This window comes from Hyperoodon ampullatus, assembly GCF_949752795.1.
Source record: "Hyperoodon ampullatus genome assembly, chromosome: 3".
Taxonomy (NCBI): domain Eukaryota; kingdom Metazoa; phylum Chordata; class Mammalia; order Artiodactyla; family Ziphiidae; genus Hyperoodon; species Hyperoodon ampullatus.
In genome coordinates, this window is record NC_136916.1 from 151,788,594 (window position 1) to 151,814,607 (window position 26,014).

Here is a 26,014-nt window from a genome sequence, read left to right on the forward strand (position 1 = left end):
GTAACTTTGTTTAGATTAAGCTATTCCTTTTAGCTATTGGACTGGCCTCAGCCTTAAAGTTAGGCTTGCTACCAAACCTAAAGCTTTTTTAAAAAAATTTTATTGACGTATAGTTGATTTACAATGTGTTAATTTCTGCTGTAGCGACCCTAAAGCTTTTTCTGAGAAGATTCAATAAATGAGTAACTTGGACTTCCCTGGTGGCACAGTGGTTAAGAATCTGCCTGCCAATGCAGGGGATATGGGTTTGAGCCCTGGTCCGGGAAGATCCCACATGCTGTGGAGCAACTAAGCCTGTGCTCCACAACTACTGAGCCTGTGCTCTAGAGCTCACGAGCCACAACTACTGAAGCCCGTGCACCTAGAGCCCATGCTCTTCAACAAGAGAAGCCACCACAATGAGAAACCCACGCACCACAACAAAGAGCAGCCCCCGCTCGCTGCAACTAGAGAAAGCCTGCACGCAGCAACGAAGACCCGATTCAGCCAAGAATAAATAAATGAATGAATGAATGAGTGAGTGACTGAAGACTCATTCTCTCCACCTCCCAAAGAATTTTTTAGAAGCAAAATGTTGAACCAGAGAGCTTCCCTCATAGCTATTTTATGAATAAATTGAAAATTGTGCTCTTAGATTTGTCAGTATGATTTCTTAAATAAGAAAGGTTGGAAGACAACAGCTTATTATTATTAGGCTTAACCTGAGTTAGATTTGGTAGAGTTTAAAAAATATGTAATCTGCTTTTGATTGTTTGGTCATGTGTAATTTGTTCCTCATCCAAAGAATTTAACAATGGAAATAAACATTCATGACATGAAAAGTCACCCCCTTTCTACAGCTTTTCCTGTCCATCCATTTCCAAGTCCTCTGCAGAATTAATCATCCCCATCTCTGTTCCCTGGCCTACTCTTCATTGTATTATGATATGTAGTGATAATGAGAAAAAGCTGTATTTCCAGAGAAGCATTTGGTGAAGTTTTCTGTTTACTGTGGAGATTTTCCAAGCATATACTAACTAGAAAGAATGCTATAATGAACTCCACATACCCATCCCCAGCTTCAATAATTGTCAACTTTCTGCCATTCTTGTTGTATCTTTGCCCCCTTATATCACACTTTTTGTTGTGGTTGTGTTGTTGGCTGGAGCATTTTAAAGCAAATCCTAGTACCATGTCATTCATAAATAATTTAGTATGTATCTCTAACCAAGAAGGCCTTTAAAAAACACACACAATTATTACACCAAACAACATAAAATAATAATTCCTTAGTAACATCTTATAGCCCATGTCCAGTTTGGTTAAAAATTGTGTTTTTCACAGTTGGTTTGTATGAGTCAACATCTGGACAAGGTCTACACATTGCATTTGATTGACATCAGTCTTCAGTCACTTAATCTTCTCTATAAGCACACTCTTCTTCTTCTAGGTTATCCCCCCCACCCCATGCTATTTAATTGCTGAAGAAACTGGGTTGTTTGTCCAGGAGGATCTCCCACATTTTAAATTTGGATGATTTTTATCATGGTGGTAGCATTCCACATGGTCCTCTTTTCCCCAAAATTTCCTGTAATCTAGTAGAGTTAGAGAATAAAGTGGGTTTGGAGTCAGTCTTTTTTTCAAGAATGCTTCATAAGTGTACTTGCTATTGCTGCATATGAAACACAGGACCTTCATTTGTTCCAGTTTCAGTGAAGATCAGTGGGTTTAGGGGGTATCAGTCTCATTCTTTCCATAATAATAATAATGATGATTATTACTATTCTAATAAATCAGCAACTATTTGGTTTCCCTGAAATGTAGTCCAAAGAGGAAAGGCAGAAAAAATGCTTGATTTTTCTCCCCTTTTACTTACCAATTTTCAGAACACGAAATGAGTTGAAGTGACTGAGGGCTTTTAAGAAATATTATAGTAAAATATAATATATTAAATATATTAAATATAATACAGTATATTAGTGTATTATAATTTAATATAATGCAATATATATTTAATATAATGTATTATGATTTAATATATGTTAATATAATATTAATTTGATGTAATTAATATAATATATTATTAATATAATATATTAATATTATATTAAATATAATACATTAAAATACTATTTAACGTATTTCTAAGCACTATAATCATTATTGTTTTTGACACTCAAAACTGTCCCATCTTTAGTTATTGGACACTCCTTTATGCTGACTTCTGTGTCATTTGACATGACCCTAGTAATCTTTGGTAACTTCCTTCCTTTCAGCGTGTCAAGACATTCCTTGTTCATTTACTTCAGACTTAGATTCTTATCCATTTCTCCAAGGAACCCTGGGAGCAGAAATCTTCGTTTTAGTAGAAATCTAAGTACTAAGAGTATTAATTGGTACTGGACTGTCATTGCTTCTGGGCCTTTTCCATGGACAGGGTTGGTAAATGAGTTGTTGTTGTTTTGTTTTTTAAGAGAAAAAGAAATTGTGTTCCTACCAATATGCCCAGTTCAAATTAAAGATGTTTAAGAGTTTTAATTTAATGTATTCTGTTTTTTTAATTTTAATTTTATTGGAGTTTAGTTGATTTACAATGTTATATTAGTTCCAGGAGCACAGCAAAGTTATTCAGTTATACATATACATATATTCATTCTTTTTTAGATTCTTTTCTCATATACAATGTATTTGATTTTATAATAGTATGTCTTTTACTCTGGAAATCTTGATTTCTAATAACTAACATAATTATTTATGTTTTAACCCACAGTGAGACTAGCATCAAAAGAACTAACTACATATAACAACAAGACTGCTGAATGCAATTTAAGATTTCTCTGTGCCTCATTTATATCTTTAGAATACGTACTTGTAGGGACATATAGTCAGAATATGTCTTTTAGAATTATTTAAACTTGTGTACTGTGTGGTTATTGCCAAATTTTAGAGATTCAAGTTATTTTCAGTTTATTTCCATTTTTAGAGATTGCCGTTTTTCTATTTAATGAATTTTTTAATGTATAAAATATTTATATGGTGTCCCAAAGTAAAACATAAAATAAGGTGCATCCAAAGTGTCTACCTTCTACCTCTATCCTACCCCCTCTCTTTTTCCTCTTCTAGGTAACCATCTTTATTAGTAAAAACAAATACTAAACTTTATCCTTCCATTATTTCTTTTGAAAATATAAGTAAATATACCTGTGTATTTCTCCATGTCCTAATTTTCCACATAAGGTAATATAACATACATAGTGTTCTGCACCTTGCTTTTTTTCCGCTCAGCAGTATGTTCTGGAGATCGCTCCATAGCAATATATAGGTCTCTTCTTCATTGCTTCATACAGTTGCACAGTACTCTGTAATATGGAGTCCCTTCCCTAAAAATGGACATTTTAGTTGCTTCCAATCTTCAGTTATTACAGATAGTGCTGAAATGAATAGGAATATGAATACCCTATTTAATATTTTTGCTGGTGTATCTTTGGGTAGCTACCTAGAAGTAAAATTGCTGGGTCAAAGGGTAAAAAACGTAGGTAATTTTACTAGGACAAAAATTTCTTATGCACAGTATTGAACTAAGAATTGAAAAGGAAGCAGATTTCCTCTTTCCTCATATATGAATAAATTATTTCAATAGATATATAGTTGACCACCTCCCATGTGCCTGGTATTGTTCTAGTTGCTGGGGATAGAGCAGGAGGCTCTGTAGAACTTCAAGGAGCATGCAGGGAAATAAACAAAGTTAATTTCAGATTTTGGTAAGTGCTGTGAAGGAAGTAAATGTGTTGATATGAAAGAAAGTAACCAAGAGGACTCACTTTGGATAGGGTGGTCACAGAAGGCCTCTTTGAAAAGGTGACGTTTGAACTGAGATTTGACAGATTAAAAAAATGATAAACGCTGCCATTTATAGACTTTCCTACTATACGCCAGGCAATATAAAGGATTTTCATACCTCATTTTATCTCACAAGACTGCAAAGTCTATTTTATAATTACATTTTATGAATGAGAAAACTGATGCTCATAAAAATAATTTGCTTAAGGTCTTAACACCTGTAAATGGGGCGGGGCTGGGATTTGAATCAAGGCTAGACCCATCTAATTCCAAAGCCAGATAAGAGAAATCTTTTTTACTGTATACATTGCCTTTCTTAACCAGAAAGAAAGCAGAGAATACCGAGTTAACATAGTAAATGGTTTAGACTCTTGTTTTAACCTGGCAGAAATACAGTGTTTTGTTTTTTTTCTTTTAAAGCACTGTTCACATTTACTACTGAATGATTACAAATTCAGAATACATATGCTTGTTTTCTTTGGGAGTATTTGTTATATAACAAAATAGAAAAACATGTGTTCTTGTCCAAGCTAAGTAAGACAATTTCAATATCTGTTTTTATTGTTTTCGACTTAATGATGGTTCTCTGTTTAAAATACCGTAGCAAGAACCTAGGGGCAGGACAGGAATAAAGACGCAGACTTACTAGAGAATGGACTTGAGGACACGGGTAGGGGGAAGGGTAAGCTGGGACAAAGTGAGAGAGTGGCATGGACATATATACACTACCAAGTACAAAACCGATAGCTAGTGGGAAGCAGTCACATAGCACAGGGAGATCAGCTTGGTGCTTTGTGACCACCTAGAGGGGTGGAATAGGGAGGATAGGAGGGAGGGAGATGCAAGAGGGAAGAGATATGGGGATATGTGTATATGTATAGCTGATTCACTTTGTTATAAAGCAGAAACTAACACACCATTGTAAAGCAATTATACTCCAATAAAGATGTTAAAAAATAAATAAAATTTTAAAAATAAAATAAAATAAATAAAATACCATAGCAAAAATATCCCCCAGATATTTCTAGCCTATTAAAATAATGCACCTTCTAAGTATCCTATTTATTTATTTCACAAATATTTGTTAAAATCTATATTCAAGGTACTTTACAGTGTCTATTTGAAATAACTTCATTAAATGAAATAACCAAAACATTCAAGGGACTTGCCTAGCAGGCCAGTGGTTAAGACGCTGTGCTTCCACTGCAGGGGGTGTGGGTTAGGTCCCTTGTCGGGGAACTAAGATCCTGCATGCCTCGCAGACTGGCCAAAACAAAAACAAAAACACGTTCAAGGTTCTGTAAATAGCCATAAAATTAATCTTAGGGGGAAATTTTTTCTTGTGCCAGCACTTACTGAGCACTTAAATGTATTGTCTTAAGTCTCATGCAACCCACTCAGGTAGGTACTAATCCCCCATTTTACAGATGAAGGAACTGAGGCACAGAGAGGCTACATAATTTACTGGAGACCACCATCTAATAAGTGATAGATTCAGACCAAAGTTCAAATCCTATGATTCATAGGTTTTTCTATATCATATATATTAAAAAGACATATCAAACAACAAGAAAGTAGGGAAATATATTCTTCCTTTCTGGTGAGTTAAGTCCATACTACTGTCCGATGAACCATGCGTGAAGATTCATAGACATTTTCTTTGGTGTCTTAAACTGGAACTACCTGCAGTTAAAAGTCAGATTCTAATTTTACAAACAAGGCCACCTCTAACAAAATTAGAATAAAATGATCTTATTCTCTGGCTTAAAGAAAAATTCTCCAGTAACTATAGGAGTGTTTGTGGTATCAAGACAGCATCTTATATCTCCATGTAAGTCATAAGCAAAGTGATATTGTGGTGAAAAAATACTGGCATGAATAATAACCTGCTCACAGCCCAAGACATTTGATGTATCTTGGGCCTCAGTGTCGGATTTTGCAATTTCATGAGCAAGATTTGTATTTTTTTAAAGTTCTATATTTCTCTGTGTTCCACTTGATGTCAAATCTGTATTCTTAGATCGTAGCGTTTCATTTAAAAAAATAAATAATCTCAGCCCCTCCTCCCTCTCCTCCCCCTCCCCCCACACTCATTTCGTATAATATGGTAATGATATCACCGTAGCTGTAATTACGGGTCATCTTCATTTCTTTCATCCCTGCCTGTTCTGATGGCTTCATTCCTTTGACGGAAAAGATTTGGCTCTGGGTGCTATGATTATTTTGTTAAGCATTATTCGAATAGACAGGAGTGAGAGAAATTAATCAATCCAAATGCAATTAGCATCATGTTTAACCCAGTGATGGACGTCTCAAGGTGAAACAGCCAGGGGAGTTTCAGACATTATTATTCAATCCAGTGGTTCTTATCTAAATTATAATCAAGAGAGGTTTTTATTGGCTTCCCAGTGTGAAGATGTAACTCTTTCCCTGCCCTGTGGGTCAAGAAGACTGGGGCCTCCATCCTCTGTAGACGTTTGCTGCTGCCAGCACCTTGAGGTGGGGATGTTCCAAGCAGGAGGATTTTCTTAATATCCAAGTCCTTTGAAATTCATCTATACTGTGACCTTGGTCTGATTTTCCTGGGAGTGGGATATTGCCTGTGAATAAATTACTCTAACTTGGGGCAAAATATTTCGTGTCCTGATGAAGTCAGTTTGAGTAGTTGTTCTTTCTTAACCTTACATGATAGATTATTATTGCTGTACTCACTTTATGAATGAGGAAATTAAGACTGTGTGAAGCTACTAGCCTTTGGTCACAATAAGTGTTTCACCACGATGTATTACTATGTAAAGGCCCTGAAGTGTGAATGTTCTGCAAAAATTTATGAGTATTTAATAAAAGTTTGCCCCGAGTGTATTAATCCATTGCTTTGATCTCATTGCCTTTCGTTCAGCTGAATTTACCCTTGGAAGTGGAACCAAGTGAAATAGGCCTGTGAGGCCTTCTGAAGAGGAAACAAAATACAAATAAGAAGTTCTTAGGTCTCATTTCTTGAACACAAATCTTTGGGGTTTGTTGTTATTGTTTTGGTTTGTTTTTTAGTAGGGAGAAGGATGATAAAAAGGATTGAATATTTGAAATCTAGTCTTGTTTTGCTCTTGAAAGAGGGCAGAGCAAGGAGAGTTGATGGAGAAACATAGGCTTTCACCTGAATACAGCATTTTTCAAATACCTGACAATTAAGATTCTTCTACTTCTTTCAGCCTTCAGGCATCATGGATGACACTTCCCGTATTTTATGTTCCTGCTTGATGGTTTATATTCTGAGAATAAATCTGTTGGCTGGATGTTTCTGTCCTTTTTTTCCCCCTGTTGTGAAAAGCCATTAAAATTATTTTCCATATTGGAACTGTCCAAATGCATATAACTGTACATTGAGTCCTGGCTTTTCTTTTTTATATCACTTCTTGGATAAAACATTCTCTGGAAGTGGCCCTTGCTATGAATTGAAAAAAAAAGTTTGATATAAAATTATCTTTTCCTGAATTCACTGGAGAGAACACGGTTCTTAGCCAACCCACTCTTTTAGAAGAAAAAGTCATGTTAGAGAGACAAGACACTCAATAGAAAGAGAATCTGGGAAGTGTGCCCCAAAAAGGATTTTCTGAGAATTCTTAGGATGAAGATTTTCATAGTCAATGATAGTTTGGTCATGGATATAGCATCCAGACTGTTTTTTTTCTTAGATATTATTTCATTCTCAAAGAATTTTGGGCAAGAGCCTAAGGCTGTTCTGTCTGCCTTCAAATGCTGCTTTTATATATTTTAGAGAAAAGTGAGATTTCTACCATAAAATCTTTTTTTTAATTTATTTATTTAAATTTATTTATTTTTGGCTGCGTTGGGTCTTCATTGCGGTGCACGGGCTCTAGGCACTTGGGCTTCAGTAGTTGTGGCACACGGGCTCAGTAGTTGTGGCTCATGGGCTCTAGAGTTCAGGCTCAGTAGTTGTGGTGCATGGGCTTAGTTGCTCTGCGGCACGTGGGATCTTCTTGGACCAGGGCTCGAACCTGTGTCCCCTGCATTGGCAGGCAGATTCTTAACCACTGCGCCACCAGGGAAGTCCCTCTACCATAGACTCTTAACTTGAGTGGACTCTCCCACAAGAGTTGACTGAGAATGGTCAGTAGACCATATTACAATTACACCATTTTCTGAGGGCCACCAAGTATTCACATGAGGTCCCAAGAGAGTTCGTTCTCATCCAGGAACACCATGCTCAGTTCATAGCACCTTCTGCTCTTGACAGCAGCCCCAGCCACTCTCATATCAGAGGCATTATAAAGTGCTTAGTCCTTGACTTGAATTATTGATCACTTAGTGATAGGTTTTTGTGGAGGTCTGAACTGGAGCATGGTGAAGAATCTCAGTCTGGCAGCCTGCCTGGAACTGCTCTGCTGTACGCCGGCCCTATGCTGGAGTGACAGGAAAACTTCCTCATTCCTGTGAGAGAGAAATCAGCACTGTAAATCACATTGGTTTCCTTTGTTCTCCTCTGATGTACCAAGGTACCTGTGAACAGCTAGCTAGCTCCATCTCAAAGGCCACTTCTCATTTATTTGAATTTTCCCTAATACCTAGTACATAGTAGGTAGGCTCTCTATGTGACTAACTTAACTATTCATCCATCCCCTTCATGCTTCTCTCCTGCATAGCACACACTCATGACTAGGAGGTCCCTCAGCGGAATTAGAATGCCTTCAACTAAAAAATAATTGTTGGGCTTCCCTGGTGGCGCAGTGGTTGAGGGTCCGCCTGCCGATGTAGGGGACACAGGTTTGTGCCCCAGTCCGGGAAGATCCCACATGCCGCGGCGCGGCTAGGCCCGTGAGCCATGGCCGCTGAGCCTGCGCGTCCAGAGCCTGTGCTCCGCAACGGGAGAGGCCACAACAGTGAGAGGCCCGCGTATCAAAATAATCATAATAATAATAATAATAATAATAATTGTTTTAAAAAAGTCAAAACTGTAATCATAACAAATGGCATCATTTCTACAAAACACCTTCTATAAATCTAGTTAAATAGATAACCTTTTAGCACATTGATTTAAACCAAACTAACTAGGGTTTTATGTGCTCCTTTTTGCTAGAAGAAGCTGCTGGTGTAGTTAAGGAAGGTCGCTGCCTCTAACTAGCACCCAGGTTTGAACCTCCAGAGTATACATGTTACACAGATGCAAGTCAGGCATGTTTCCCTTTGTTTTACATTTGAGAGCCTTTAAAAAGTAAATAGTTCGGGGCTTCCCTGGTGGCGCAGTGGTTGAGAGTCCGCCTGCCGATGCAGGGGACACGGGTTCGTGCCCCGGTCCGGGAAGATCCCACATGCCGCGGAGCGGCTGGGCCCGTGAGCCATGGCTGCTGAGCCTGCGCGTCCGGAGCCTGTGCTCCGCAAGGGGAGAGGCCACAGCAGTGAGAGGCCCGCGTACCGAAATAAATAAATAAATAAATAAAAATAGTTCATCCTCTTTTTGCCACTCCTGGTGCTGCTTGTGTGCGCATTCGGTACTGACCTGGTACCTTTTCTCTTTTGTGAAATGGCAGCTGCGGAGACTCCGTTGTTTCCCATGACCGATAGAAAACCCAAGGAAGGAGTCAAGGCTAAGAACAATGATCATATTAATTTGAAGGTGGCGGGGCAGGACAGTTCTGTGGTGCACAGATTAAGATTAAGCATACGCCACTTAGTAAACTAATGAAGGCTTACTGTGAATGATAGGGTTTGTCAATGAGGTAGGTCAGATTCCAGTTTAATAGGCAGCCAATTCATGAAACAGACACACTGTGAGAGCAAAATAACTTACTGGATTATGAAAGAGAAGGGCTGAATGAGCATGCCACTAATGGAGGAGGGGGCGCTGTCACGGAAGCAGCACTCTGCCCCAGTTGTTGTCGATCAAAACATAGCATTGGTCATTTAGCTTAAAAATATAAAGGGAATATGCTTGTGTACATCACCAGTTACTTTCAGTACAGTAAAGGAGTGAGGAAAGGGTACATGGAAGAACAGAGAAATCCATACTATAGTAGCCAAGATGCCGTCAGTGTGTTCCAGCAGCAGACAGGAGGTGTCTGCTATGAAGGGAACTTGCTCTTTTCTCCAGATCTCAGTTCCTCCAGACCAAGAAGACATTTGCAGTTAGAAGACTGCAGTTTGGTTCTCCCACATCCTGACTACTACAGTATGGATTTCTCTATTCTTTCGTATACCCCTTCCTCACGTCTTTTTTTTTTTTTTTTTTTTTGTGGTACGCGGGCCTCTCACTGTTGTGGCGTCTCCCGTTGCGGAGCACAGGCTCCGGACGCGCAGGCTCAGCGGCCATGGCCCACAGGCCCAGCTGCTCCATGGCATGTGGGATCCTCCCAGACTGGGGCACGAACCCGTGTCCCCTGCATCGGCAGGCAGTCCCTCAACCACTGCGCCACCAGGGAAGCCCCCCTCACGTCTTTATTGTAGTTGAAGTAACTAGTGTACACAAGCATATTGGCTTTTTTTTTTTTAAGCTAAATGACCAGTGTTATGTTTTGCTTGACAACAACTGGGGCGGAATTCTGGTTCTGTAACAGTCCCCCCTCCCTCCATTAGTGGCGTGCTCATTCAGCCCTTGTCTTTCGTATTCCAGTAAGTTATTTTGCTCTCACAGAAATCAAACAAACAAAAATCCTTGCAGGGCTTCCCTAGTGGCTCAGCGGTTGAGAGTCCGCCTGCCGATGCAGGGGACACGGGTTCGTGCCCCGGTCTGGGAAGATCCCACATGCCACGGAGCGACTGGGCCCGTGAGCCATGGTCGCTGAGCCTGCGCGTCCGGAGCCTGTGCTCCGCAGCGGGAGAGGCCACAACAGTGAGAGGCCCGCGTACCGCGAAAAAAAAAAAAAAAAAAAAAAATCCTTGCATACCTTGTTCCATTGGAGAATTTTAATGTTTTTCACTTTATCACTGTAAAACCCAGGGCAGTTTTATAACTTTTTTGTACATAGCTGTTACGTGTAAGGCAATCTGTCTTTAAGCAGGGATAAATTACTCTAAACGAAATGAATCCTAGATAATTTCCCCATCAAGTATCTTGTTGCTTAAATAAACTTCTTGTTTGACATGAAAGAAAGAGTCATACAGTAGCTAGTATTTACAGAATGCCTGTGTGACCCTTGTATTCCCATCTTGAACAGATGAGGTGACTGAAACACAGAGAGATGACTTGGGTGACTTGCCTGCAGTGGTTCAGGCTCAGTGTAGGAGGTGGGGTTTGAATCCAAGCCTGTCCAATGCTAAAAGCCCTGCTCTTGGGAATTCCTTGGTGTTCCAGTGGTTAGGACTCCACGCTTCCATTGCTGGGGGCCCGGGTTCAATCCCTGGTCAGGGAACTAAGGTCCTGCAAGCTGCACAGCGCAGCCAAAATAAACAAACAAACAAACAAATAAATAAATAGCTAGCCCTGCTCTTTTCACAGCGTTCTGCTGTCTCCTTTGTTTCCTGGCCACTCAGAGTCTCCTAAACAGCCTGTTGTTGCTTTTCAGGATATGAGAGAACCATCCGCCTCGCTAATGTTTTTAATTATATTGATTTAATTATATTGAGGCACAATATAAATATTTAAAGTAGTTTGCATTGGAACTGCAAACCAAATGCTATGAGTTTCTTCCATTTCATTAAAAGTTACTTAATCTTTACATTGTTCCCTATATTAAAGCCAAGCAGAATTTTATCAGGCAATTGCCTCAAAGTTATAATCTGGAAAATCTTTCTGTAATGAAACCCATATGTCATGGGCGAAAGGTGCAAAGCCCTGGCATAGAGGGCTGGTCTCTTGAGAGATTCTGCACCCAATCTCGTTAACCAGGGTGCCTCTGGTAATCCCTCATGCCCTCACTGGTGAGAAATCAGTCTGTACCACTGAATCTTTTTCAACCAGCCACCGGAAGATTTACCACAGAGAAGGCAGTTTGGGGATAGTCATTGTGGAAAGGGAGCCAGAGGCAAATGTAGGATGGAGGAATTGGAGAGTCTAAAGAAGAGATTACATTAAAGCACACACCACCTTCACAGCAAGCAGGATGGAGTCCTCCCTTCAGCCCTGACCTCTCTAATGTATACCCAGGTATTTACAGGGCCTGTGAACCTGACAGCCCTAGGGAAACTATGAAAGGGTGATAGAAACTGCATCAACCTGGAAGTTGATTATAGTTTATCCATTTGCTGTCTTTAAATGTGTCCCCGTCCCACACACTGCAGCAGTTCACATGTTCACCCTTTGGTGAGAGTCTTGACTGTGGCTTTCTCAGTTTATGGTCTGTGCCCCGCATAGGAGGGCCTGTAAATTATGACTTGACGTGGAGGTCATGCTTCTCTTCTGCAGAGCACACACTGGGGGCTGATGACCAATGGATCCCTCTTAGCCTAGTGATTCGACTGTGGTAGCAGTGTTGCCTTCCTGTTGAATCTTGTAATCCTAGAGAATCAATCCAGAACCAGAAAATAGTTAAGAAATGGTGTTGGCTCCAGATAAAACTTTCTCTGGCAATTTTATGGCCCTCAGGATGGTCTTCTAACACACTGTAGGAAAAGAGAACCAGGAGAGAAGGCAGGAATTGGAAGTGCCAAGCTGAAGAGTATGTAATCTCACCCTGGTCATTAGTGCAAGAATTATACCAAGTGGTAACTGTTGGGAAGAAGGGATGGAACTAAGCAGGAGGACATAGAAATACCTTACTGTCCTCTGTCAGCAAGCATAGACTTCTCTAAAGGTTTTTTTCCCAAAGAGATTTGAAATCCTTGGTGGGAGTTTTTTAGTAAAACACATTTACATTATAAACCCTACTGGAAGGGGTGTGTGTGTGTGTCTGTGTGTGTATGTGTGTGTCTGTGTAGAAGAGGAATACAGAATAGTAGCAGAAGGCTGTCTCCCTACTCCTAATGGGATTTTGTAGCAGCATGTGTGAGTTTGTTTCAGAAGTCAGAAACGAACAGATGTTGGTATAAATTACCTCTGTGTCTGATGTCTTGCAAATTAAAAGCGCGGTTGGCATCGCTAAACAATTTCACTAAGTTTGGGGGGGGGTGTAGTTAGCGGGTGCTGATTACTATAGCAGGTCGGTAAGAATCTTTACATTGCAGTAGAACGGGAGAGCCAAGGATAAAGAGATGAGGAATAATATAAGGGGTATATGAATTAATCAGAGATGTTAACATCTCTGATGACAAGTGAACAGGAGGGCATGTGCTCTGGAGCAGCCCCTGACCCACAGCAATTTCTCTGTGCACAAAAAGGGGTTGGTGCTTAGGATGTGATTTATAGGGCACAGCCCTCTTTTAGGGAGCAGCTAGCTATATCACAAATTCATATATCTCCTATATAGGACCAGCGAGTAGGAAAACTTTCTCCCCTCCCACATAAAAGATGATGTCTTTTGAATTCCTTCTACTTTTACGGTGGTTTGCTGCAGCGCTGTGTACTTAGATTAGGTTGAAGGGGGAGGAATGACTGAGTGGAAGGGGGGTTGTTAAAAGGATTGGTTAAATTCAAGGAGAGCTTGCCACTGAGAGACTTTGGAATATCCTTTTTTTTTTTTTTTTCCTTTTAAATCCTTTTGATCCCTCGAATAGATTGGGTCTTGTAAAATTTTAAGTCTTAAAATATTGGTCATTCTCCCATTTGGGGAAAAAAAGAGCAAAGAATTGTGGGACATGAAAGACAGTAGGCAGAAATAATTAGTAAGGTCAGTACAGTGCTCCTGGCCCAGGATTTTTGGAACAGGGCTCTGTTCTACCCAGCCGAGTATTGTATTACCCAAGTCTGATTTCCAGAGCACCTGCTTCTAGCCACTTTGCAGGATCATTTGATACTGTGTTTAAATTCATTAATAAGCACTGGAGAGGGGCTTCCCTGGTGGTGCAGTGGTTAAGAACCCGCCTGCCAATGCAGGGGACATGGGTTCAAGCCCTGGTCCTGGAAGATCCCACATGCCACAGAGCAACCAAGCCCGTGTGCCACAACTACTGAGTCTGCGCTCTAGAGCCCGCGAGCCACAACTACTGAAGCCCGCACACCCTAGAGCCCGTGCTCCACAACAGGCGAAGCCACCGCGATGAGAAGCCCACGCACCGCAACGAAGAGTAGCCCCGCTCGCCGCAACTAGAGAAAGCCTGCATTCAGCAACGAAGACCCAACGCAGCCAAAAATAAATAAATTAATTAATTTAAAAAATAAAAAAAAATAAAAATAAGCACTGGAGAGTAGGCAGAAAACCTATCCAAGTAGGAATAAATGATGCGACCCACTCTGGCCAAAAGGATAAGTCAATTCCTATAGATCAGGCTCAGGGAAAAGATTCCAAGGAATGGGATTTTCAAGATTGCTAGCCTCCCTTATCACAATTCATTCACTTATTCACTTAGGAAATACTGCATGCAAGAGAAGCAATAGACTACTTACCCTCCTCTGAAAGGCGCTGTGTTAATAATACCACTATACCAAGCATGATCATGGCTGAATACCCAAGAGGGTGGGGCAGGTGGCATTAATATGCTACTCATTTTACAGATGAAGAAACTGAGGCGCAGAGATCTTTCCCAACTCAAGGTCTCGCCCGGCTGATAAATATTAGAGTTGGAACTTAAACTGCATTCAGATCCTGTGTTCTCTGAAGGAAATCCATGCTCCCTCCCCTGGGCAATAAAATACTTGTTTGGATTTCTTCTAGAGTAGTTAGTCCTTGTCCCTGGATCTCTCCATGAATCTGGCACTACTTCCGTCAAGGGAAATGACTTTTCTTGCCGAATAAGCAAGGTAAATTTTAAAAGAATCCCACAATGTAGAGAATGGAGCAGTGAGGGTCACTAACAAGTCTTATTGTTTGTCTGTGAAATGGAAGGAAACTAACTTTACTGTGTTCCTACTTGGTTCTAGTTCTTTTGTATATTATCATTCATCCAGCCAACATTTATTCAGCAGATACCGGGTCCAGCACTATGCTAGGTTCTGGTGATAAAAAGAATAATAAAACACAATCTCTGCCCTCAGTTCTTCGACTTCCATGGAGGAAGACAAGTATATCAACAAGTAATTGCAAGTCTTATAGGAACTTTGTATGTATGGGATTTGGCATAAACCCACCAAGGAAGGAATGGTCAGTTTGATTTGGGCCAGGGTACGGTTGAGGGCACGTGAGACAAGCCCAACACTGGGGCTTCCATTCCTAGTTAATGGGATTTCTTTTCCCTTTGTTGGAGCTTTGGAACTTGTGAAAGATGGGGAGTGTATAGACTGCAGTTACCAAAAGCTTTCCTGGTTACAAAGTTTGTATTGTTTTATTTCTTCCTTGTACAAATAAACCAAGAACTATTAAATGTAGATGGTGGGGTGGGGGAGTGGGAGCCCATTCATCTAGCACCATTTGCTCTGCACCGGGGAAAGGAAGCAAGGAGGCTAGGGTGAAAGTCCTTCTCACCCCTGCAGGTGCCTCCTTAGCCACCTCACTCCTTTGGCCAAGATGGAGACATGTCCTTGGAAGCCACAGGGCACCATAGCCTGCTGTGTGTTCACTGCATGGTTCCAGAAGACTTCCAGCCCCAAGGCCAGCCATCGGAAACTTTCAGCACTGTTACATCCATTTAAGAGACATAAAAAGATCATCTTGTGGGGAGGATGAAGGGGGTTATGCCACGTACAATTTTTGAGGATTTGCTTGACAGAGCTAAAATGGGGGGCTTCTGGAGTGGGTCTTGTAACTGAGAAATGTTTTACTTTCATTTCAGAGCCTCATATGTAGGAAAGTAGCTGTATAAACCCTCTTGTAACTACAGCATTCAAAGATTGATGGTGCTGAAAGTGAGAGAAAGACACATAAACCTTGCCTGGCTATATTAAATATCTAAGGACTGACAATGCCAAGAGAGAGAAGACCAAAGCTCTATACACCCTACTTTATTACTCCATCCACAGATGAACTGCACTGAGGGAATATAAACCCTGTTACATTACAGTATCCAGGGACTACCACTGCTGAGAGATGGGGTAAATGATCTCTAATTTTGATTTGAGATTATAAATGTCCAGAGACCAACAATCCAGAAAAGACTCTAATCTAATCTTGGTTGGATTTTTAGCCTCCAAGAGCTAACCCAAGGGTAAATGATAAAGATTTCCCCAGTTGGCCTGCGCGTTATAGTAATTACCAACTTCAGAACAGTTTTGTACAGTTTGTTGTCAATAGTGGTTTGTTTTTCTCCCATTTTGGAGGTTAGTAGAGATTGAATCTGTTATGGTAGCAACTTTGTATACAATTTAAATCAATCTGCATTCTTAAATTAAGTCTTCCTGTGAATGCTTTTTCAGATTTTAGGTCTTCATTTATCTTTCATTTGCTTTGTGATTCCAGCCAGAGAGATGACACGGGGGAAATTCCTCAACATTCTAGAGAAGCCCAAGAAGTAGCACCTGCTTGTGGACAGGATGCCCTGGGGACTGGAACCGTGCTTCCCTCCCAGTGCAGTTCTGATGACGCGCACCTCACTGCTTCCTGCCCAGAGGCCGGAGGGTGCACCTCCAGGACTGAACCTCTCCCCTGCTCCTGGCACTCTGCGCTTCTGAGGACATTCGGCGGCAAGAGAAGAATCTGCTCTACCCAAGGATCAGTGGTGCAGTTATTCATTCAGCTTCTAGACTGTGACTGTCTCAGCCTCGGATGTTGGTAACACCAGAAGGTATATCATTCTTAAAGGTCAAAGTCCCGCTTTCTCATTTCCAGAAATGATTCTGGAGCTCCAGCATCTTACAGTTGATTTGATTCAGTGATAGCAAAGTCAGTTGAGACGTGTTGATGGGACAAGTTCTTTTGAATTGTACTTGATCTCTTAGGAGGTGTTTATGATGCAAGGAGACCAGAGACCAATTAGATTCTGGACCAGACCATGCAGCTTGGCCTGCAAGCTCACCACTGTATACTAGGTTCCAGGAATCCCCAGCTGGAGAATGCTTTTAACATTCTACATCTCTCAAGAGAGTCCCATCCCCCAATGCCTTCCATTCCCCACCTCCCAGCCCCCACCATCAGTCTGAATCCAGGGAAGGGGATCCCTGTGAATCAGGTCCCTCCTGGGATTAGCTTGTACAGTGAAAGGCATATGTAGGGTTGCATTGGGTTCTAGACCTCCAGACCAACTTAAAGGTGACAGAAAGGACTTTTGAGTTATAGTTAATCTGTTACAGATTCAAGTGAGAAAGTCAGTATGGCCTGAAAGATAGGAGAAGGGGACTGCTTGCAGGAGTCCCCATTTGATTAAAAACTAGAAACTCTACTTGACCTTAAAGGAATGTGCTGTGGAATGGTGGCAATGTTTTGCCCCCTTGTCCCATCTCACAGCACAGATTAGATATTCCACCCATGTGACAGAAACACACACACACAAGAAAGAGAGAATTTCCTGACTTTACAACTCTTACGGAGCTCTTTGCCAGTTATCTGTCTCTATGTTAAAACCTGAAGATCTAGCCCGTGGGTAAAACTGATTATACATGTTCTCCTTATTTTGTCTTATAAGCCAGCCCCCGGCTTCTGTTGTTTGTAGAAGTACATGGGATTTCCTAAACTTTATGAAAGGAACATCCATGTGGCAGTAGTGTGTTAGTGTTTGGACACAAGGAATGTTGTGGTCAAGGTTTTGATCCTGAGTGTCTTCTAGGGCACAAAACTACTATTCAGTTTAATAGCTGGTTCATTAACCATTTTCTGACACTTCTGCCTTATTTCCCATGCTAGAGTTAATGTTGGATTTTTCTCTCATTTGCACCATTTGACCATCCATGCAATTTTACCTATCGATAAGTGGGGTGGAATTTAACACAAGACATAAAGGAGAGTATGAGAAGGAAAACATTCTGCTTGGGTGCTATATAGAAGGTTAGGCTATAGAGGCTTTGATTTTAAGTAAAGCTTATTATTGACATTCGTTTATCTTAAATGCGGTTAAAGAGTGTGAAAGATGGGGAGAGAGAGAGGAAGGGGGGTGTGCAAAAACTAGTGCCATAATGTCAAATTCTAACTTTGCTCTGTTTTTGAGAGTTGATGACGTCAGGCACTTCTAAGTGCTTGGGGAAATTGAGAAACATGGAGAACGTTGGGATACCTCCCCCAAACCAACTCCAGTCTGTAAACTGAAGCTATGTAGTTGGTTTTATGGCCTGCTTTGGCCTCTTCCTTTTACTGTCATCTTATTCACCAGCACTTAATGTAAGTAGATGTTTTAGAATTGTGATATTTATTGGTTTTGTATTTGCCGTCCTTAGAGATGTTAATGATGTATTTTTATATTGATAATATAAATTTATGTACAATGTGTGCATGTATGTATTTCAGGGTGTTAGAGGACTGTACTTTGTATATGGTGGTGTCTATGTCATCATAATAAATATTTCCCTTTTATAGGAGAGTGAGTTTTTCCTCAAAAGGCCAACTTGCACATTTAAAGCACAGACCTCGTCAGAAAGCACAACTATAATGGCAGATGACCCACTATCTTCCCTTTAATATCACAGTGGGTGGTGTGGGGCTTTATGGTCATCTACTGCATGGTCTCTAGCTGCCACTCTGTCCTACCAGCCACCCAGCTCATTACTGCTCAACTCCCTAAACAGTGTTTAAAAATCTTTAATACCTCGCCTCCTCTACTAATAAAGTCTAGATCCATCATCCTGGTATTTAAAACTCTCTACATCTAATCCTAATCAACCCTCCAGTTTGGTTTCCTTTCTCTGCAGTATATGAAGTCTCTGTTCCAGTTAATCCAAACAGTTCCCAGTTCCTCACTTACATGCCTTTGTTCTTGCCATTGAGTTCCTAGAAAGTCTTGCATCCTTTTCCTACACATCAACCTATCCTTCCTGTAAACCCTGCATGATCCAGCTGGACATAATCCTTCCCCCTCCATTCCTACAGCATTTATGTATACCTCCTTATGACCCTTATTACTACAATCCACCTTATATTTAAGTCATCTGAGTACATGTCTTAATTGCCCTGCTAAATTATCTGCTCTCTGAGATTGTGGCTGTCTCCCACACATCTAGTTCTTCGTCAGTGTCTTCTTTGAACTGGGGGTTCATGACCTACCTGTTTGCGTGCTTCCAGTTAAACATGACAGATCAAAAACAAATATTTCTCTGCCACCTGCGAAAACCGTTAGTAAGCATTTCTTTACAACTCTGTTCAGGAACTAAAGAGGAAGTGCTAATCAGTACTACTGCTTTCACCCACTGATAGTTTACCTGCTCCAGACCAGAGCATGCCCTTTTAGAAAAAACATTCCCGTTTAAGGAAAGCAAATTGCTTAGCATCATTGATTCAGCATTGTTTCCCAAGAAGACATCTGGGTGGACAGTAGATTTCTCTGATGTAGAAAAGCATGGCTGGTTGATTGACTGAAAAGGTACAGCATGACAAATTTGCTGCTCTAAATCTTTAGAGATGATTTTTCGCATAAATATCATTTGCCTACAGGTTTGTCTTCTCTTTTCTTTTGCTGTTCCAGATACCATCCATGCCTCGCATCTGTTGCCCGTGAGCAGCACCAGTCCTGAGAAGCATAGCACTGGTGCCTGGAGGCACATGTTCAAATTCTTATTCTAAGCTGTTCTCACCAACAGTCTCATTGCTTCTTGCTCTCTTCTGTCTCTCAGGTTTCAGGCCTCAGCTGATTTGCTTGGCTTTCTTTTCATTGTTGGAGCAGCAGAAGTTCACAGGCTATCAATTGCATTGATATCAAATGCTATCATTAATTTATCTTTTTGTTACCTACTGATTGTATTTTTTTAAATGGACAACTGTTAACTGCTCCTTGTTTTTGGTCCTCTGGCTGCAGGTTATTTTAGCTCCTCTGTCTTCTCAACTCACCCAAATCAGAGCAGTGAAAACGAAGCTGGTGAAAGCCATTCCATTGCCACTGTGGCTTCCGAAGGGTGTTTGGACTTCCATAAGGGCTTTATAATAAAGCCAAGGAATTTCATTTTCAGTGGGATGCTCTGGTCCCTTCTGTTTCCTCCAGGATTAAGGCATCACAGAAGGTAAATGCAGAGCAGGAAGGGAGGAAATGGGCAATGGGCCACGGTGATGGTCCCAGGGATCAGATAACAGGGTTTCATACCAGCTCTCAACTTCTGCACAAACTCCATCTCCGAGCATTTGGTTATGTTCTGCAGTTTCTGTTTTCTTCATCCTTTGAGAACTACAGGACTACCTGCCCTTGCATGGGCTTCATTTCACCAGAGGATCTTGTACCCCCCGAGCCCCAAAGAGTGGGCAATGAGTGGTCTCTGCCAGTGCATGAAGTTCTGACTGGCCGGTAACTGACTTTTCCTATCTCTTTAGGCTCTGAGGCACTTTGGGGATGTGTCCCTGACTCTGCTTAAAGAGGCCACCGGCCTTCCCACCCTGTGCCCAACACTTTCTTCCCGAGCAGCAGTGGTTGGGGACTTCAGGTGGCACCAGGTGCACTGTGAGGCTCCCGAATGCTGGCAGAGCCTGTTAATTAGCACATGAACACCCCAATGCTCCATTAGACGGGCCAGGCATTTGGAACCTTCCCCTCCTGTGGGCCCCTTCCTCCTAATGAGAGCTGGAAGAAGGGCCCTCACAAAACATTGCCTCAGAATAATATTCCGCTTTGTCCCCACCAGTAACCAGGGCTGACAGGATCACTCTGTCCATTTCTCTCCTAATTAGCACAATTCCAGCATAGCCTGAGCCAGCAAATGGAGAAAAGCGATCAAAAGCGATCGGACAACCGTACCGAATCGCAAACACAAAGAGGGCCATTCCCCGTAATTAGGTGAGACAATTCCTCAGTCTTTTCTCGGCTGGAGTTTGCTGCTAAGACTCTTGCTGTTTGGGTCCCAGCAACACAAGTTACATGTCTCCCTGGGACACTAATAAGCCCCAAATTGTCTTCCGCTTCACACAACTCTAACCAGAAGACAGATGCGGGGGGAGGTGCACAGTGAGGGGACAAGGTCTCTAAACAAGCAGCTGCTGCAGTCTTTCCCCAACTCCAAGAAGTAGACACTGGGGCTGAGGGCAGAGAGGGAAGAGGTAGTTGGCTTGAGAGAACTGCCCTGGGTGCTGCCTGGTCCCTGAGCTGGGGCTGAAGCACTGAGAATTCCTGACCCTCAGGGGATGGCCACTCTGCCTTGTTCATTCCCCACCTTCTGCCTTTTGTCCCCATTTGATCTCCTCGTCCCGCCTCAGTGGTCCACAGTGGTGGCGTCACGGGCAGCTATAACTATGGCACCATCCCTGGAACTACATCGAAGCCCTATTCAACTGTAGTTACGATCTCAAGGATAGCAAACCCACAGCACGCGCGTGAATTCTGCTCTCAAAGAGCTCATGACTTGGAAGGGGACCTAACTTCCAGCACCCATCACCTCTTCCCCACCCCCTGCCTGCTATCTCCATTCTCTATCCTGGAAGATTCCTGGTTTTTAAAACAGAAAAGTGGTCCATCAGCTGCCAGGGCAAGAAGCCACAACTGGCCATACTCCACGTGGCTCAGAGGTTGGCCGTTTAATAAACAGAAACAGCTCCCCCCAGGATTACAGCCCATTACAGGGATTACTGGGGGTGATATAGCCATGAACTTGGTCAGGGACAAACGAATGCAGAGGAGAGTGGCAGCTGGAATCTCAGTTAAACTCAAGCTCTGAGCTGAGTTGGACTCATACACGTTTTCATCTTTATCCTGCCCTCTGCTTTGTGTTTTGATCTGAATTTGATGCTTCTGAAAGTGACCTCCAAAACCAGAAAACACTCAATTATCTAGAATCCAAGGAGCCAGAAAACCCAAGTAATCAAAGTTGCTTTGTTGTTTTTCCATCTATCCGAGACACGGAGAGGTAATAAGATTTGTCTATTTAAATAACTTTTGAGAGATGTCAAAGAATTGATCCAAGTTTGTTCAGTCTCCTGTAGTTTCTTTGGTTGTAAACAGAACTCACAACAGTATCTGGCACATAATAGGTACTTCATAAGGATTTGTTGAAAGAAAGGATGAACTGCCATGATACTCAGTGTTCATAGCCTTGTTGCTGGTCTAAGGTATAGTAAGAGCTTGGATTTGAGGGAGAGGAAGGATACGCTTGTGCAAGTCACTTCTCTCTGAGCCTCAGTGTCCTCAGGACCTCTTCCGTTTTAAAGAAGCAGCCTAGCATCATGGATAAGAGCAAGACCCTGATGTCAGGCTGCCTGGGTCCAAATCTTGTTTCTGCCATCTGCTAGCTATGTGACTTTGGGTAAATTGCTTAACCTCTCTGTGCCTTAGTTTACCCATTTATGGAATGGGTCCAATGCACCTAACTCCTACGGTTACTGTGGAGATTAAATTAGCACTTGCAAGTGTTTAGAACAGTGCATGGCATATCTTACCCATATTTAATTTTTTATTATACTCACAGTTGTTAAAAATTGATAATCCTTAAAGGGAAAATATGATAACTTTTGATTACCTTGAATAGTCAGTTAAGCCAAAAACCCATTTCTCACCTCTTCAGGAGAACCGACAGTTTACTGACTACTTCTCCTGCCCCCATCCTTCCGCCCTCTGGGGCAGACTGTGCTGGTATGGACACGCAGCAAATACCGCTGTTGACTGCACAGACAATGGCCATTGAAGACCATTTGCTGCTGATAAGCAAGGGAGGGAAAGGTATTCTTTGTGACGTTGACAGGTTTCTGAGCTGATGTTGAGCTTGGCATAAGCCTTGAGTCCTCGTGCCTCGCTAGTCTTGGTGGTCCTAATATATTCTAAGCATCCCTGGTATTCTAGTCAGTGCACAGGAATACTCCTCCCTGTTTTGCTCTGTCCTTCCCACCCCTGCCCCCAACCCTCCACCCCTATTCCAGTTGCTCCCTTTCCAGGGCTGAGCGAGGTCCACTTGGGCCTGGGGTCCCCGGGCAGCCTCTTCTCAGCTTCTTCCTCTCTGAGAGTCTATGGAGAACAGCCTGGCCTGACTCCACAGCCCGAGGCCTCAGGGTCAAGCAGGGCTAAAGGTCACATCCCAGGACCTTCCCAGATGCAGCCGAGCCAGCCCAAGCCAGCGGCTCCACACAAAGGAGCAGCTGAGAAGAGTCAAGTTGGAAAAGTCAGTGACTTGAGACGGAGTGGAAATGAGAAACACTGACTGCGGCCACTGGCAAAGCCCGGGGCAGGGCCAGGAGGGTACGCAAGGGTCAGAACCAGAAGTGGTCTCTGAGGAATAGGGTGGCTCGTGGGAAAGCGAGCTCCCGAGAACTTCTTCCTTGGCTCCTGATCCCTTCCATCTGTCTCTGCTGCTGCTGCCTCCATCATCTTACTGCTGTCATCAGCCCTGCTTACCCAAACCAACTGGCCCAAAGGTCCTTCAAACCTGTAACTATTGAGTATATTATGGTGCGTTCACATAGTGAACTATTGTGCAGCCACTTAGTAGGTTTGCAGAGAGGTTACAGTATCACGGGAGAAATGATTTGTCATAAGAGTAAGTGAAAATAGCAAGATTATAAAAATAGAAGGATTACTAAAAATCATAAATGCAGCACAATCTCCAGTATGTGGGGAAGGAAATAGACCAAGGTGGTAAGAGTGCTTGCTGCCTGGTTGGAGGATTATGGGTAATTTTCATTTTCCAAACTCTGTACAGAAGCATGTGTTGCTTCCATGATACAGGAAGAAAAAAACCTCTGGAGCTGGGTGTATAGATATACAAGTCTTAAAATGCCCTATCAGCCCAACCTATCGACATGAATGTGTGCGTGCATACACACACACACACACACACACACACACACACACACACAGTTCATTGTAATGACGTTAGATCTTGTGTTTGAAAATGTCAATCTGTAAACCTTTAAGTATTTACTGAGCACCTAAAGCATCCAGCCCTGCTCTAGACTCTCTGCTCCATCACATGTAATGTGGATAAAAACTACTTGTTCCCTAACCGTACCCGGTCCCATGGCCCATCCCTCCTCATTACTCCATAGAGCCTTTGCTCTGGAACAGAAAAATCTTCACTCAGTAGGTGTTTGGTCAAAGTTGCAAAATAACTTTGTCCTCAGTCCATCCCTACATTGAGAAAAATATATCCACCTAATTTTGCTGTAGACTCTTCAGGCTGAATTTCCCCTAAAATTTGAATGCTGGGGCATGTAAAATACTACTTCATCTATTGTGTTTGTGAGAGTTTCATTCTCTGCTTTCTTCCTGCTCACTTTCCCCTTCCCAACGGGGAGAGAAGGAAAAAAAGATGACGTAGGGGTCACAGGAGTAGGCATGGATCAGGACAGAGCCTGGAGTGACACCCATATTTTCATCACAGACAGCCAGACAGAGGAACTGCACCATCGAGAAAGGGAATGAAGTGTCTTTCCTGCAAGCTGGGATCTGAGGGACTCAAGGGATGTGTAGGTGGTTCTCACCTTTATGGGCAGACAAGTGTGTATATAAAGTCAGTTTCTCTGCAAGATGAGATACAGAGTCATGGAACTGTTAAAGAAAAGATGAAAGCATCAGGGCCAGAGGACATACAAAAATCACGGAGAAGAATGGACTTTGTCTCTGAGGAATGACTCATTCATCTCAGCCTCAGGAGGCGGGAATATACAAGCCCAGGCATCTGATTAGGCCTTGGAGGGTCCAAAGGAGTCCTGCTCCTCGTTTTCCTTCAGCAGAAATAGATGTCATATTGAGAAAGAAAAATTTTGTGCCTGCCACACGCACTCCCTCCTCCACTTCGCCAGTATGTGCACTTGTCCATCCTGTTTCCCAAAGAGGTGCTATTTTCCGTCCAGCTCAGGGTGCAGAACAAAGGGAAAGTGTCAGCCATGTGCAGCTCTGAAGCCTGCCTAACCGTTCCGTTAGCTCTGGGGCTTTCAGCATGAAGAGCTGTGTCGGCCAGACCTGATCAGCCCTCCGAAGAAGAAGGGGAGAACTCCAGAATAGACAGCTGAAGCCGTTGTTACAACATGAGGATTGCAGGGCAGGCAACACTTCACAACATCACCAAAGACTGATGCAAATTGGTTTGGTTCTGACCCTGTCACACCAGGAAGGATAATGATTCTAGCAGCGCTGGGCATGGGAGGGGGCACGTGGTGGGAGCCGGGAGAATTGGTGTCTCACTTTGCATCTTCATTAATGATCTGAAAGACAGGGGTAAACAGCATGCTAATGAAACCTGCAGATGATTGGTGTTACAAACCCCAGAGAGGACAGGGAAATAGCACGCCAAGACCCAGAGAGCTTAGAAATATGGGCAGGGGATTGTCAAATGAGATTCGCCCTAGGAAAATGAAAGTCGGCATGTCAGGAAGGGATGATGGAGGTGCCTCTGAGTGGGGGACCACGAACCTGGAAAGCAGAGATGGGTGGCAGGGTCAGGCGGCTGAGTGAGGGGTAAGGTTTGGGGTGTGTTGGAGAGACAGAGGAGCTGGCCTTGAGGACGCAGGGGACAAATACCCTGGTGTGTTCCTGGCAGGACTGACTATAGCAAGAAGTCTGAGGCCAACGGTGTGTGCAGGCCTGGCGGCCACGCAGGTTGCTCTGGCCTATTGACCTGTGTCAGCTCCTGGGCCTCCGGCAAGGCTGGGCTCTGACTTCACAGCCACACGCTGTGCCTATTTGCGCTCGTCACTGAAGCTAAAAATGCCGTTTTGACCTGAATGACTAAAATGAAACAAGCCAAAACACATTTTTAAACTTTGCCCAAAATTATTGGGAACGGGATATTCAAAAGCAGAGGAAAGAAAATTTTCCCCCATCTTCAGTGGCTTCCCATTCAATAAGCATGGCTTGGAGGTATAACTCACTGATATTAAGTGCAAAGGTCTTAAGGATACATACATAAAGTTCAATGATTTTTTCCCCTTGAGCAAATCACTTAACCTCACCAAGCCTGGGTATAACCGCAGTACGTATCTCATAGCTGTATTGAGAGGATTAAATTAGATAGAATATATAAGGTAAGGCCTCTGGCACATAGTAAGTAAGCACTCAGAGGTGAGTGATTATTATAACTGTTAGTTGCCCACTAATTTTATTCACTGTGTTTTCCTTTTAACTTCCCCAAGTAAATTATAAACTTCTTAAAGTCAGGGACTGTCTTAAAATTCTTTTTCAGTGCATGGATGCTGGGGGAAAAAAACAACAAAAAATAACAACCTTCTTT

The 26,014-nt window shown here is 42.4% G+C and overlaps 1 protein-coding gene across 4 annotated transcripts in view; it reads left to right on the forward strand.

The window, feature by feature from the left end:
* LIN52 (lin-52 DREAM MuvB core complex component) overlaps positions 1–16,252 on the forward strand; it is a gene marked incomplete at both ends in the record, with an annotated part of 112,889 nt that extends 96,637 nt beyond the window's left edge. For 3 of the 4 annotated variants that reach the window (XM_079698980.1, XM_079698983.1, XM_079698982.1), the window contains one exon: positions 16,197–16,252. In XM_079698980.1, coding sequence (XP_079555106.1) covers positions 16,197–16,252 — 56 coding nt within the window. The remainder of the gene's footprint in view (positions 1–16,196) is intronic. The other variant, XM_079698981.1, reaches the window with a different exon arrangement.
* Between the last annotated feature and the right edge of the window lie 9,762 nt (positions 16,253–26,014).